Source organism: Camelus dromedarius, chromosome 17 (assembly GCF_036321535.1).
Source record: "Camelus dromedarius isolate mCamDro1 chromosome 17, mCamDro1.pat, whole genome shotgun sequence".
Lineage (NCBI taxonomy): Eukaryota > Metazoa > Chordata > Mammalia > Artiodactyla > Camelidae > Camelus > Camelus dromedarius.
The window spans coordinates 4,219,791-4,233,221 of NC_087452.1; the positions used below are offsets into that span (position 1 = coordinate 4,219,791).

General features: G+C 48.3%; 1 protein-coding gene across 15 annotated transcripts in view; it reads right to left on the bottom strand.

The window, feature by feature from the left end:
• Positions 1–13,431, bottom strand: part of TSEN2 (tRNA splicing endonuclease subunit 2) — a 33,767-nt gene that overhangs the window by 7,881 nt on the left and 12,455 nt on the right. For 13 of the 15 annotated variants that reach the window (XM_031470922.2, XM_031470929.2, XM_031470924.2 and 10 more), the window contains 4 exons: positions 11,029–11,545; positions 9,584–9,763; positions 4,211–4,261; positions 1,660–1,798 (listed from right to left, as the gene is read on the bottom strand). In XM_031470922.2, the coding sequence (XP_031326782.1) occupies positions 1,660–1,798; positions 4,211–4,261; positions 9,584–9,763; positions 11,029–11,545 (887 nt within the window). The remainder of the gene's footprint in view (positions 1–1,659; positions 1,799–4,210; positions 4,262–9,583; positions 9,764–11,028; positions 11,546–13,431) is intronic. The other 2 variants (XM_064496245.1, XR_010384762.1) reach the window with 2 other exon arrangements.

The following is a 13,431-nucleotide window of genomic DNA, read 5'->3' on the forward strand; positions in this document are numbered from 1 at the left end:
TTTGGAAATCAAAAACACATGGGACAAGGGGTGACTTCAAGACCTCGAGGGCTGTAACTTCTTAGAAGGCCACTCAAGTGCTTTGAAACTTTTGTTTGAACCTCACGAACAATTTTGAAGAGTACCCAGGGAGCACTGTTGCTGGGAGGATGTGGAGATTGTCAGGGACTTAGTGGAGGAGCGGCCCTGGTGCTGAAAGGTGCCAAGGACCGAGGCTCACTCACCCAGGCCGGCGGCCTGAGGCGCCCCGCACACAACGACCCCTCCAGGCTCTCCTGTGCTCCAAAGTCATGCCATCACAGTATCTCCACTGAACTTACCTGCATCCCAAATACCTAGGCGTTATCCTGAACTCCTCTCTTCCCTGCCAATCTTGCATGCATTCTGTCTGCAGGGCTCAGCTTCCCTAGCTCATCTCTCTGATTCCATCTTTGCCCCCCACTGTCTATTAGTAAGAAAGCAGACAAAGGTCCTACTAATGTAAGTCATTAAATCTAAATCACTGTTTTCCAATAACCAGTATAACATCCCAAGTCTTGGCCAGGCCAGACGAGATCTTCCCCAGCCTGACTCTTGGACATCACCTCACACCACTCTCCCCAGGGATCTCTAAGTTCCGGAGGCACTGGCTTCGTGCTGCCTCAGGGCCTTTGCACTGGCTATTCCTTTGTACCTCCCGTGTTCTTCACCAGATTGTCAAGTGACCTGTTCCCTCACAGTAACCACATTTCTGTTGTTGTTTGGGGCACAGGTGTCCTTTCCTAGCCACCCTAACTTCCTTTTCAGTCTCTGCCCCTTCACTCCGCCCTATTTTTCTCAGACCCCAAACCTGCAGAACGTATTTGTGTGTTTGCTTGTTGCCACCCGCTCCAGCATGGGAGCAGCTCCCTCAGGGCAGCCGTGTTTGTCTTGTTCACTTTTGCGTCTTTGGCAGCTGAGAAGACCTGGCTCCCAAGAGACCCTCACAATTGTCTGTTGAACGAAGTGCTCGCCAGGTCCAGACTCCTTGCTTTAAGTAAAGATCCTAGAGGCAGGACTGTGTAGACGCTTCTAAGAGCCTGGGCTCCAGGATTCAAAGCCCAGCCCTAAGAGTTACTAGCCCTAGAAACTATTAGGGGCAAATGACCCTTTCTCTCAAAACAAATCTATCAGATACATGAGGATCAAAGAGCACCGATCTCACGGAACTGCCGTAGGACTAAGTGAGATGATGAACGCCGGACACTTAGCACGACGCCTGGCAGAGTTAGGGCTCAGTAAACGACAGCTGTGACTATTACCACAGTTATGCGGGGTAACTGCACACAATTAGCCAGATGAGATTATCCCAGAGGACAAGGGACTGCCCTACATCACATGATCACACACTAATGAGGGGTGGGGCAGGGGCACCAGGCTCTTCCTAAGATCACAGAGGGGAAGAGAAGACCAGCCTGCCTGGGGGCCTCGGGCCCTCCTCCCAGGCTTTATCCTTAGAATGCCTTGTCGCTGGCTCACTCCAGACACACCCTCCATCCCAATCCAAACCTCATCTAAGCCAGAAGGAGGACCTCACCTTAGTGGAAAAAACAGCAATAGCACGTGCGCCGGATCAGACCTTCACCCCAGGATCCCACACAAACCCTGGCTCTCACGCCTGCCGAGCCGAGAATGACTTACGTAAATCTGTCCCGTACTTAAGTCCCACTTTGGGCACCCAGCCCTTGCTTCGGAAGTAATGGTAGGCCATGTACGTAGTCCTGAACGCGGGCTGAACTGCGGTGAAGGCTTTCCAGAGTTTCGCAATCGTTAAAGGCTCCTACAGTTGTCGGGGGAAGAACAGGCATCGTCATGTCTGTGTCCACCCATCGCCCAGCCACCGAATCAAGCCCTGTACCAAGTGTGGGCTGAAGATACAACAAACACAGCGGCCACGACGAAGGGTTTAACCGTGAGACCCAGACCTGCACTGTCCAGGGTGGCAGCCGCCAGCCATGCACCTAAACTGAGATGTGCTGTCAGCATAAACCACACTGAATTTCAAAGACTTGGTATGAAAAAAGGAACGTAAGCTATCTCAGTGATGTTGAGTATGTTGGGTTAAATAAACTATGTAAATAATATAAATCAATTTCAGCTGATTTTTTTTAAACGGTTTTAATGTGGCTACCAGAAAATTAAAAAATATGCAGCTGGCTCCTGTCTGAGACTCCTGTCACATTTCTGCTGCACAGCACCACCCGAGAGGACTCGGGAAAGGACCCCCTGGAGATGGGAAGCAGCCAAGTGACGGTGGGGGGACAGGAGCGGTGGCTGCAAGGACAATCCGGGCAGAGGAACGGGGGGGGGGGGGGGTCTGGAGTCCACACGTCCCAACATGCACAGACGCCAGCGGGTAGCTACGGTTCGTCTGGCCACATTCAGAAAAGCCAAGAATAGTTCTGTAAAAGCTTTGGGGAAAAAAGAAAAGATGCTCCACTGAGTCTTTGAAGCTAGAGAATTTATATCATGGCACAAATTAATAATCTAATTGCATAGAAGCCAATGTTGTTTATAAGGTTGGACCTGAAGAGACTGAGAACAGTTCGGGTCAGAGGATGTTCTTATGTGTGAACACAAAAACACAACAGGAAAACTAGGTCAGTCTGGGAGGTTTTCCGCTTCATTTCGGTGCTGAGTAAAATGATCATTTCTTCAGTTGGTTTACGGTTCAGTCACTCAGTGAGATTTCCTCTGCTTGTCTCAGCCTGAGATTTTAATACCATAAATGTGAGCTAGAGTTGGGTTTCTTTCTGTTTTGTTTTTTTTCTTTTCATTTTTTTGCAGCTGTTTTTTGCAGGTGGAAACCTCGTATGTGTATGGTCTTCAAGTCCATACCCTCCAACACAAGCAGCAGTCTTGGAGAGAAGGCTGAGCCTCCAGTCTGGACAAGCCCCCGGTTTCAGGGGCTGAGGGGTTCTATGAGGCAGCTGGAATGTTCTGACAAATGTCAGCTGAGGCCCGGGGAGGAGGCAGGGTGGGTGGAGAATGAACACCGCCCAGACAAAGGAGTCACCCATCACCCAGACACCCGTTTCCACGCCGCTGGAATACTCGTGGAAAAGTCTCATATAGTCAGACTTTGGTGAATGACAAAATTTATGTGCTCCCGAGAACAGGATAAAATACACTTGCTCTGTTCTAATGCCCTGCTTACCTTTCTCTTCTTAATCTTAATTTCATTTGAATAATTTTGAATAGGCCTTACATTTACATGCTCCAAAACTTACAACATCCACAAGTGTACGGTGACATCTCCCCTTCCGCCTCCCAATTCCTCTACCAGAAGTCAAGCAATGGTATTAACTCCTCGTGGCACTAATGTTCTTTTTTTTTCTTTGTGTGTGTGTATGTGTATATTTTTTTTTAATTGAAGTATAGTCAGTTTACAATGTTGTATCAATTTCTGGTGTACAGCATAACGTTTCAGTCATACATGAATGTTTTCATGTTCTTCTTCATCATAGGTTACTACAAGATGTTGAACACAATTCCCTGTGCTATATAGTATGAACTTGTTGTTTGTCTATTTTATATATATTAGTTAGTATCTGCAAATCTCAAACTCCCAATTTATCCCTCCCCACCCCCTGCCCTCCTGGTAGCCATAAGTTTGTTTTCTACATCTGTGAGTCTGTTTCTGTTTTGTGAGGCACTAACGTTCTTCTACGAGCAGCAGACTACAGCACAAGCTCCTGGCTTCGGAGCTGCCCTGACATGGGTTCACATCCTAATTACAACCAGACCAGCTGTGTGGCCGTGGGTGAGTTACTTGTTTCTGAGCTGTGACTACCTCATCTACAAAAGCCTCTCCACGCAGAGGAAAGGATCAGAATGTTGCGAGTCGAGCACCTGACTCACAGCCTTTACTGAAGGAGGCGCTGAACATCGCTGGGCTCTATTTCTGCTAGTTCTTAGTACTGTTCTGACGCAGATTTCCTGATCATTCTAGAAGATACTGCTCTCCTCCCAGTCTCTGGGAATGAAATTCACTCTAAAACAGTCAAAGCTGGTTTTTGCCTACACAGTCCCAGCTGAGGGCTCAAGGCCTAAAATTAGGGAAAAAAATTCAATTCCAATTCTACTCAGTGAAAATAGACACATTTGTATTAAAGGAATATGGAAATGACAACAACCCGCTTTTAATATCAGGAAAATGTTAAGTGGATTGTATCTGAATAAAACCTCTTACCTTCTCATAGTAAACACTCAGACACCCAAGAGCGTAGACCAGGAAGAAAGCCTGAAAACGGAGCAAGCAGAAAACGCTCATCAGAAGCCGTTCCACGTTCTTGAGAAATTATTTTACACACTGATTTCTCTTTGCCATAAACACAAATTAACATCCTTATCACTATCAAATTGGTCACTTATTTTTAAACATAAATGGTTCATTCAAATTTCAAGGATTAAAATATAAATGCCACAAAATGGTTTAAAATCAGTAAAAACACATTTATATGAACTTTTCCAAGTATTTTTTCTTTAAAAAAAAAAAACCACACAGCTAAACTGAAAAGTGATATAAATAGGTATAAGAGCAGTAGGAATCGTTGCTCATTGGATTTTCCTCTGTAAAATAACCACACTAAACTGGGGAAAAATGTACAGAAAGAAACATGGAGAAATCTGTGGAAACAGGGCAAAGCTAGTGTAACCAGATGAGTCTCCTGCTCACGCTTGCTGCAGTGATTTCCCATCAAGTAAATCCCATCTTTCCATGAACTTCATGATAAAGCACCACGTTTTACTCATCTGGGGAGGCGGGAGGAACCACAAAGAAAGTTTGCCGTAATTGAGTAAAATTACACTTATGTGGAAATAAAAGCAACTTTCTGATAAAAACAAGATGATGCCAAGCACTGACACCAGCCAACAGGCCCTGCTGTCGGCTCTGCTGGCAGAAGGGGACTAGGATCCACATTTACACCTGAACAGGCTCAGGTGAGACTGGTCCGCAGTGGTGACCAAATGATGGGTCTCCATAAGACTGGGTTGCTTTCCTTTTAAACATGAGGATGGAAGAAGAGATTCATCACCAGATTTCCTAGAGGGCCCTGTGGCAGAAGGAAGGCGGTCCCTGCCCTGAGCCCCCAGGCCTCTGGTCCACTCACTCCATGTTTCCTCCCCACCTGGTGCTCAGGGCAGGGGACCACAGACTGTGAAGGGGTGGGGGGCTTCAAGCAGCAACAGGTCTTTCTAAGGAAACACCTTCCTGATCCTCGGGAATTGCCCGCACCCACCCCCTGGTCATCTTCTGGCCACCTGACATCTCTCTTTACCACAGTGGTTCTTGAAGCCTAGACTGGGGGTCCCAGGGTCCCCAAGACCCTTGCAGGAGGTCTCAAGGTCAAAATCATTTCATGACCTTAAGGCATTACTGGACGCCCTGTTCATAGTCATTCTCCCCAGAGGCTCCAAGACATGTGATATCACAACAGACTGAAGGTAGCATCGGATGTGAGAACTCAGCAGACTTCTATAAAACTGGACCTTAGAGTCTTTGCAAAATGAAAAACAATGACATTTTTCTCACTGGATTTGTTTTGTTTTAAAAGAATATAGATATTTTTCATAAGATTATTTTTGTTAATGTACAGTGGGTATATTATCATTATTTTAAAATGAGTTAATAAACATTTAAATTTTTGTTTTAATTTACAATTTGGTAAGCATTGACAGATACAATCCATACAAAAATGCTCTCTGGGGTCCCTCAATGATTTTTAAGAGAATAAAGTGGTTTGAGAACTACTACCTCAGTTTTACCCAGATCCCAACCTACAGCTCCCCTGAAGATGCAGGCGTCACCTGCCGGGCTGCTTCTTGGTGTCCCGGCCACTCCCTCCTGCCTGGGCTTCTGCAGAGGCCCCTGAGCTCTGGCCTGGGCAGCCCGCTCTGCAGGGCAGCCAGAGTCACCTCACCCTGTGGCGACACTGTGGCTCCCAGGGCCCCAGCCCCCGCATGTCTACCCACCCCTCTTCCTGGCCGGCCAGCCTCACCTCTGTCCCCAGACACACAAAGCTCATTCCTGCCTTCACCTCTGTCACTGCTATTCCCACACCTGACGTGCTCTGCCCCAGAGTCAAAGGTCACTTCTCAGGGAAGTCTTCCCTGACCACTGGGTTTAACCCCCATCCCGATCAACTTCTTCGGAGCATTTATTTTTGTCTGAAAGTATCTTTCTTCTGTGTGTCTCTCCAACTAGAATGTAAGCTCTGTGAGAGCAGAAACCCTGCATGGTTCCCTTGGCCTAGAAGGGGCTCAAGGCTTGTGCAGAGAGAACAAAGAAATAGGTCTGGATCCCGCCCAGGGCGGGGGGGGGGGGGTCACACTGCCAGGCCACCCAGGCAGGTCTCTGCAGGCCCGGCTCTCAGCACCGTCCTCCTCAGGGTGGACACCGTGTCCTGCTTCTCCTGCAGCTATGGTGACAGCCTTCCCAGCTTATTCTGACTTCTGCTCTCCCACAGTCCACTGCTTATTAATACATAACACTGCGGTTTTTCAGATGGACGCAGAATGGTGGCCAAAAGGCACAATGGAAAAGACAAGTTGGTTCTTCAAAAAGCCAAGTCCTTCTTTCTCTTTCCTTTTCCCTCAATTTTCCCTTCTTGGTCCACAGGGTGTAACAGGAAGAATGACCTTTGAGATACGCAGCCCTGGGCTGAGATTGTCATTAATCCCCAGGCCCTGGAGGCATCACATAGACTCGTCACCTACTCATCTCTCAGAGGGGCACGATCAAGCCTCCTTAAAGATTTAGTGAGATTAACTCCTGCTGAGGTTTAAAAAAGCAACTGCCAAGCACCGAACTGCTCAGTTCACTCGAGCTTCCCTCCCTTTCTAGAACCTTTCAACACTGCAGCTGGGGAAGGTTCAGCCCAGTCCTTGCCTAGCAAGAGGTGACTTCCAGGTCTGTCAGAACGTAAGTTCTTCAGAAACTTTCTGTTATCAGCAAACAAACTTTTCCCTAAGAATTGATGAAACCAATGGCTTGTTCTTATTGGCCTAAATGGCTTTTATGAACCTATGCAAACTGCTTTTAGGCACCAATTACAGGTGGGGAGGGTCTTAATCCAAATGAGTTGGTTTTTTTTAGACTTAAATCATCAGTACACTACAGAGGTTTGTGGAGGCTGAAATCCTCAAATTTCATGTCCCTTGAAACCTCCTCAGTAAGTTTCTCCTTTGATAGTACTAATAAGATGAGTTTAATGATGGCTTTAATGTCTCATGACTAACTTTGGTTAGGGGCCAAAACATCGTAACAACAAACAGCTCCCAGTGACAGATCCCCAAGTGAGCGTGGTGTGACCGCTCTCACAACCTGCAAACTGCTTTGAGTCATCACAGCAGGGCAGCCCGTGTTCCTGACGGACGTTTATGGGAACACAGTAAACTGTACAGGTGGTGCGCCAAACGTGGGCGATGCATCCAAGGACATCCGCCAAGGCAGAGCTGGGAAGCAGAGCTGGGTTTAACTGCGTGCTCCTTGGAAACGCCTGCAGCACAGCTCTGCAATGATCTCAGAAACCAAGCAGCTTCCAAGAATGAGAGCACCCTCACCTCTGACCTCCCAATACACCAGCACTTCTTCGGCGGGTGTTTGGGAAGAGGCAGCGAGACAGCAAAGCTTTTTCACTTGTCAGTAAAAAGCATCAACTGGTCTCGCATCTGGAGGGGTGAGGTGAACCCCCAGCTCGTGACACTGGCACTCTCTTGGCCTACTGCTGCCGCCCCCTGGAGCTGAGAGGCTGCAGGCTCCCAACGGCCTCAGCCCGCCAGCCCGGCCTTGTACTGACGCCAGCTCTGGTCCCTGCCACTTCCCGAAGTGGCTGCCTATGGTGCCCCGGTGCCACCAGGACCAGGTCAGACCACCACTCGCAGACACGCCTGCCACGATCTCGCCTCTGGGCTGCCGCTTCCAGGACCAAGCCACATGAAAGGGCCTGCCCCGTCCACTGTGACCGTCTGGCAACCCCCCAGCCATCCTGTATCCTGCAGACATCACCAACTCTGTGAAGTCTCTCCGGACAGCTCATGCCCCTCCAGACCTCACTGTTTCTGTGCAAATTTGTCACCTCATACACATCCACCTAACAAATAATTATTAAGCACCTGTCAGGCGTTGGGTCCAAGGAGAGAGGAGGAAGCCTGGCACGACCCGCACACCATGCTGTGCAAATCACTCTAAACTAACTCCGGGCAGCTTCGGGCCCAGAACCATGTTCTATTTATTTCTGTACGGTCAGTACTCAGCCTGGTGCCAGGCAAGTAGTAAGTACCTGGAGAGTATTTTTACTGAATACTGACTGCATGTTAGTAGTACTGAGCTCCAACCAGCCACTAAATAGCTTTTACAGGTAGCACAAATGACGGTGACAGGAGAGCAGGCAGAGACACTCACTGGGCACCTACCAGACACCAGGCGTTGTGCTGAACCATCAGTGCATCATTTAATCCCAGAACATCCTACGAACAAGGTGTCATGCAGCCCCCCTTCAGGGGAGAAACCTGAGGCTCAGAGAGGTCAAGGACTGGAGAGTGGGCGCCCCGGTGCTGTCCCCCAGAGCAGACATTGGCCACACCTACCTGCTGAGCGTCTGAAATGTACCTGGCACAGCTGAGAGGAGAATTTCACATTTTTGTTCCATGTCAATTAGTTTAAATAGTCACAGGCAGCAAGCGGCTACTGTTATTTGACAGTAAACTAAGCTGTTCCGTTTGGAAGATGAGTGGATGAAGTAAGTAATCCCACATACCCATCCCTGCTCTGAAAGCCTGCTCTTTTCTTCGCTGGCCTCACTGTAAGGAAGAACGCACAGACCCGAAGATCAGGAGACTAGGAGACACAGCGACCTGCCTGTGAACGCGTCTATGAAGTTCCCGCTGTGGACGCAGTCAACACGCTCTTCCTGAGACCTGCAGGTAGGCTGAGAGCCGTGTTAGCCGCTGCGGGAGCCGTGCAAACAGGCACGCGCACCGCTGGGGAAGAGGCGCAGCCTCGGACAGAGGGGCGCTGTCTTCACATCTGTCCCGTGTAAACATCAGCAAGGAGGGAGGAGCCGAGCCCCCGTGAACACAGCACAGAGGAACCCCAAATCAGAGGGAAAATACGACGCAGGTTTAGAAAGCCACTTTCAGCCAGGCTGTGAGAACGCAGGTAAGGCGTTAAGTAAAGCAAACACTTGGCAGTAACCCTGCAGAGGGAAGCACTCAGGACCCATAATTAGCATCATCATTACCCGTCTGCAGGCAGGCATCTCGGCTTATGAAAAGCTGGTCAAACTCTACGAATATAGCACTATTTTATAGGAACAAAAACCACTGAAATGCACAGCTTTAATGAGTGAATGGTACGTGCACTGTACCTCTGTAAGCCTGTATTTCTTTTTAAGAAGCTGGTACATTTGGACAATACGAAACCTTGATGTGAAAAGAGTGCTCAAACCTCTTGAAGCCTCTGTGGAATGAATATGGGGAAAACTCCCAAGTGGAAACCTTGGAACTGATGACACGTGGGAGCTGCCGGTGGTGACGACACTGAATTGTGATCTTCACTTACTGAACTGTGTTCAGAACTGCACTTCGAGGTGGACTCATCTGTGTGGTGGCGGCCCGGGCTGGGGGGGCCAACAGCAGAGAAGATAACACGCTGGCAACATACCTCTTCCAGGCTGAGCTGCAAGTACTCAGAGATCCTATACGGATTTCTTCTGCATATCAGCCTCCTTTTTTGCGACAACTGGAGAGAAAAAGAAAATACATGCACAACAGCTGCGAGCACCACAGGTGACACAGAGGCTGCATTTTAAAAGTTTAAAGAGATTAAAAATTTAATCTCCTTCTAAATTTTCCAGATTCACATCTGCTACATTCTTTAAAAAAAAACAAAAAACTTTTCTATTACTCATGTGGAAAAAAATTACTTTATTTATTTATTTATTTATTTATTTATTTATTTATTTATTTATTTTTAAACTACAGTTGACCCTTGAACAACGTGGGGCTTGGGGCGCCGACACTCCAGGCAGTGGAAAATCTGCGCATGACTCGCAGCCGGCCCTCTGTACCCGCAGATCCAGCCACCACGAATCCTGCAGAGCTGGTGTGTTCACTGCTGGAAAAAACCCTCCGATAGGTGGACCCGCACAGTTCAAGCCCACGTGTTCAAGGGTCAGCCGCACTAACACTGCGTTAACCCCGTGAACCCCTCCGCAGCTGTGAACATCTCGCCGGTCAGCTCTACGTGCTGCCTTTTCTCACCCAACTGCGCCTCATGAGCATAAGCCTAGGTTACCCTGTTCTTCTTTTTTAAATGGAGGCCCTGGGGATTGAACCCAGGACCCCGTGCTTGCTATGCATGTGCTCTACCACTGAGCTATACCCTCTGTCCTGTAAGCCTAGGTTTTTTTTTTCTTTTTTACTTTTTTTTTATTGCGTTATAGTTATTTTACAAAAGCCTAGGTTCTTAATGAGACTTCACAAACTTCATTCTGAAGGCCAGCTAACATTCCTTCAAATGGGTGCTTCACACAGTAACTGTCAGACTGCTTCTCGTTTTGAGCTCCGACAGGTGATTCTGGGGCAACTGCCTGGCACGCCCCTCAATGAAGTGGCTCCCATTCTGCTCCCCTGCTTCTCCCATGAAGGCTGACCGCCCACCCAACCCTGCAGGGCCACTCAACGCAGGGGGATCACCACTGCGCTCCTTCTCAAGGGAGAGAATGTTACTGACCTGCTTTACTTTATATATATATGTACAATTTAAAGTTAAGTCATTCACAGACTTTGAGGTTTCAGTCGAAACAGGCCTCACAACTCCCGAGCCAGGGCTGGCTGGTTTCCTGGGGGTCTGCAGGTGGTTGTCCTGCATCCCACCTCCGACGCCACGGATGCTTAACATGTGCCCGCTACCGGCGCCGAGTAAGGGACCCCTGGGCTGGCCAGCATCTCCTCTGGGCCAGAACCAGACAGCACTGGAGGAATTCATCTACTTCCTCTACTTACATCCCCGTCCAGGGCATCTTCCCCGTCACTCACGACTTCCTCCACCAGCACGTACTCGTGGTCAGGCCCTCCCTCTTGGGCACAGATGAGACCCGATCCTTGGCTGCTGTCCTCAGGCTGAGTGTCACACTGTGGGAGGGGAGCATCCTGTCTGCCGCAGTGGATGGGGGGCAGAGGGGCAGCGACCTCCACCGTGGGTTCAGCCGGGCCACCTGCGGTCAGCGGGTTGTGCCTGGAAGCCCTCAGCGGGTGGTCAGGTGGCATGCTGGGATCCTCTAGGTCCTCTGACTTTCCCACAACCCCATTCATCTCAGAAAGTCTCTCTCTATCGGCTGTGCCTTGCATGTTGGAAACCATTTCAGAGTTCAGCTCATTATACAACTGGACCTCTTCACTTTGTTTTGTACAAGGATGTTCCAGGGGCTTCGTGTAATCCTCGAGGATTCCACGCACTGTGCTCTGATACCGACCTTGTCTCTGCAGGAGCTTTGTGGCCCATTCCACACTACGCTGGTACCTGCGAAACAGAAATGTCAGTATTTACAAGGCAGCGGAACATGTGGAAAAGATGGGCGGGCAGCACGTTCACAGCATCTTTCCTCAATGATGGGCTAGGGTAAATGTTTTCTTTATACTTCTCTGCATTTTCTAACTGCTCTGCAATAACTATGTTACTTTTTGGTTGCTTTTATTATAGAACTTCATTTAATTTGCTTGCTTTGAAAACAAAAACCCAGTTTAACCAAGGGTGAAAATTTATGCAACTTAAAACCAGTGGACTAAATGATTTAAGTAAATATAAAGAGAATTTTGTCAGGGTTTGTTATTATTTTCAATTCTGGCTATTACGACATTTCCAGACCTATATTCCACTCACAACAAAGAGTCTTTGTTCAGTACTGGAAAGCCAAATGAGAATTTCAGTACTCTTGTTCACAGTGTTTACTCATGTCTCCACTACACATGGAAAGAAACGATTACAGTTACATACACTCAAACATCCTAACAGAAATGGCCCTTTTTCCCATAATGAGTTTCAAAGTATATCTTAATGAGAAAATACATGCTTAGCTCATTAAACTTGAAGGCAACCCCTGGACACTTCCCATGTTACAGGTAAGACGCCAGGGTTCTATCCAGTGAAGCAGGTCAGCACCTGACAATGCCGCTGGGGGCGTCAAGGGACCTGATGCCACACAGGTGGGGAATCTGATCAGCGAAGGCCAAAGACACGGCGAAACTCAGGCACTTTCTGCCTCTACCGACAGCAATCGGTCTGAAAAGCATCTGGGAAGACACATGGCTTGGGGGAAGACAGATGTCTTTTTCCTTTTCACCCTAAATTCTCTGCCTGCGTGTGGATGGTGGAATATGTCACAGTTGGTAAACTGCTACTCACATACAATGAAGCAAGGACGCTGGCTTCTGCTGAGTTTAAGAAAGAGATATGTGGCTGCTTAACCTTGATTCCTCGAAGAATCTCCAGGCTGACCACACCCTACTTATGGTACACGGGGAAGAGCACACATCCCTGTATGTTGGGAACTGTGTCGCAGATTTAAAGCGGAAGACCTGGAAGGGCTACTCCACACCCACAAGGCAGGAGGATGCGGTGATTACACGCGTGGACCCTGGGGTGCACATTTCATGTCCCGCCCTGACTCTGTCTCTCATAACTGGGTGACAAAGCCAATTACTTAACTGCTCTGTCCCTCAGTTTCCCCACCCATAGGATGTGCCATGTGCTCTTTTTCATAATCAGGGTAAAATGTGTCTCTTCTCCTGTCCAACCACTCTCGAGTGCCGTCAGAACAGCGTTCACATGGGAGACCTAAGATCCGTGCCTGCTACGTCACCTGTAATGCTGGCTAAAGGCTTCACGGGTCTGTGAGCCTGCTTCGAGCACAAATTTTTGTGTCACGTGTATTTTTCTGGGGAAGGGATCCACAACTTTTATCAAATTCCTTGATTTAAAATACGTAAAAGAACCACTGAATTCAAGGTTCAGTGGTTCCCCCTTTGAGTAAAAGATCTGGAACAGAGAGAGAGAGACAGACAGAGACAAAGGGGCCCTGCTCTGCCCTCTGCAGCAGGCGGGTCAGGGCAGAAGAGCTCCAATCCTCACTCCACGAGGTTCTTGTACGAGCTACGTGCCCTCCCCTGAGGCTCGGGGACACTTGTGCCCACCTCAGGGGCTGTGCAGGATTAAAGCAGACAAGACATGTGAAGCCTCAGCACATAGTAAGTGCTCTTTAAATACTTGTTACTTTATGATTGTGAGATTTTTTAGGGGAGCCTTGAAAAACAGAACCATTTTGACTCAATACACTTTACATTAAAAAAATCAAATGACATTTTAATGGATGGAAGCCCCTTAATGAAGTGCTCTTCGGGAGCGGGGCT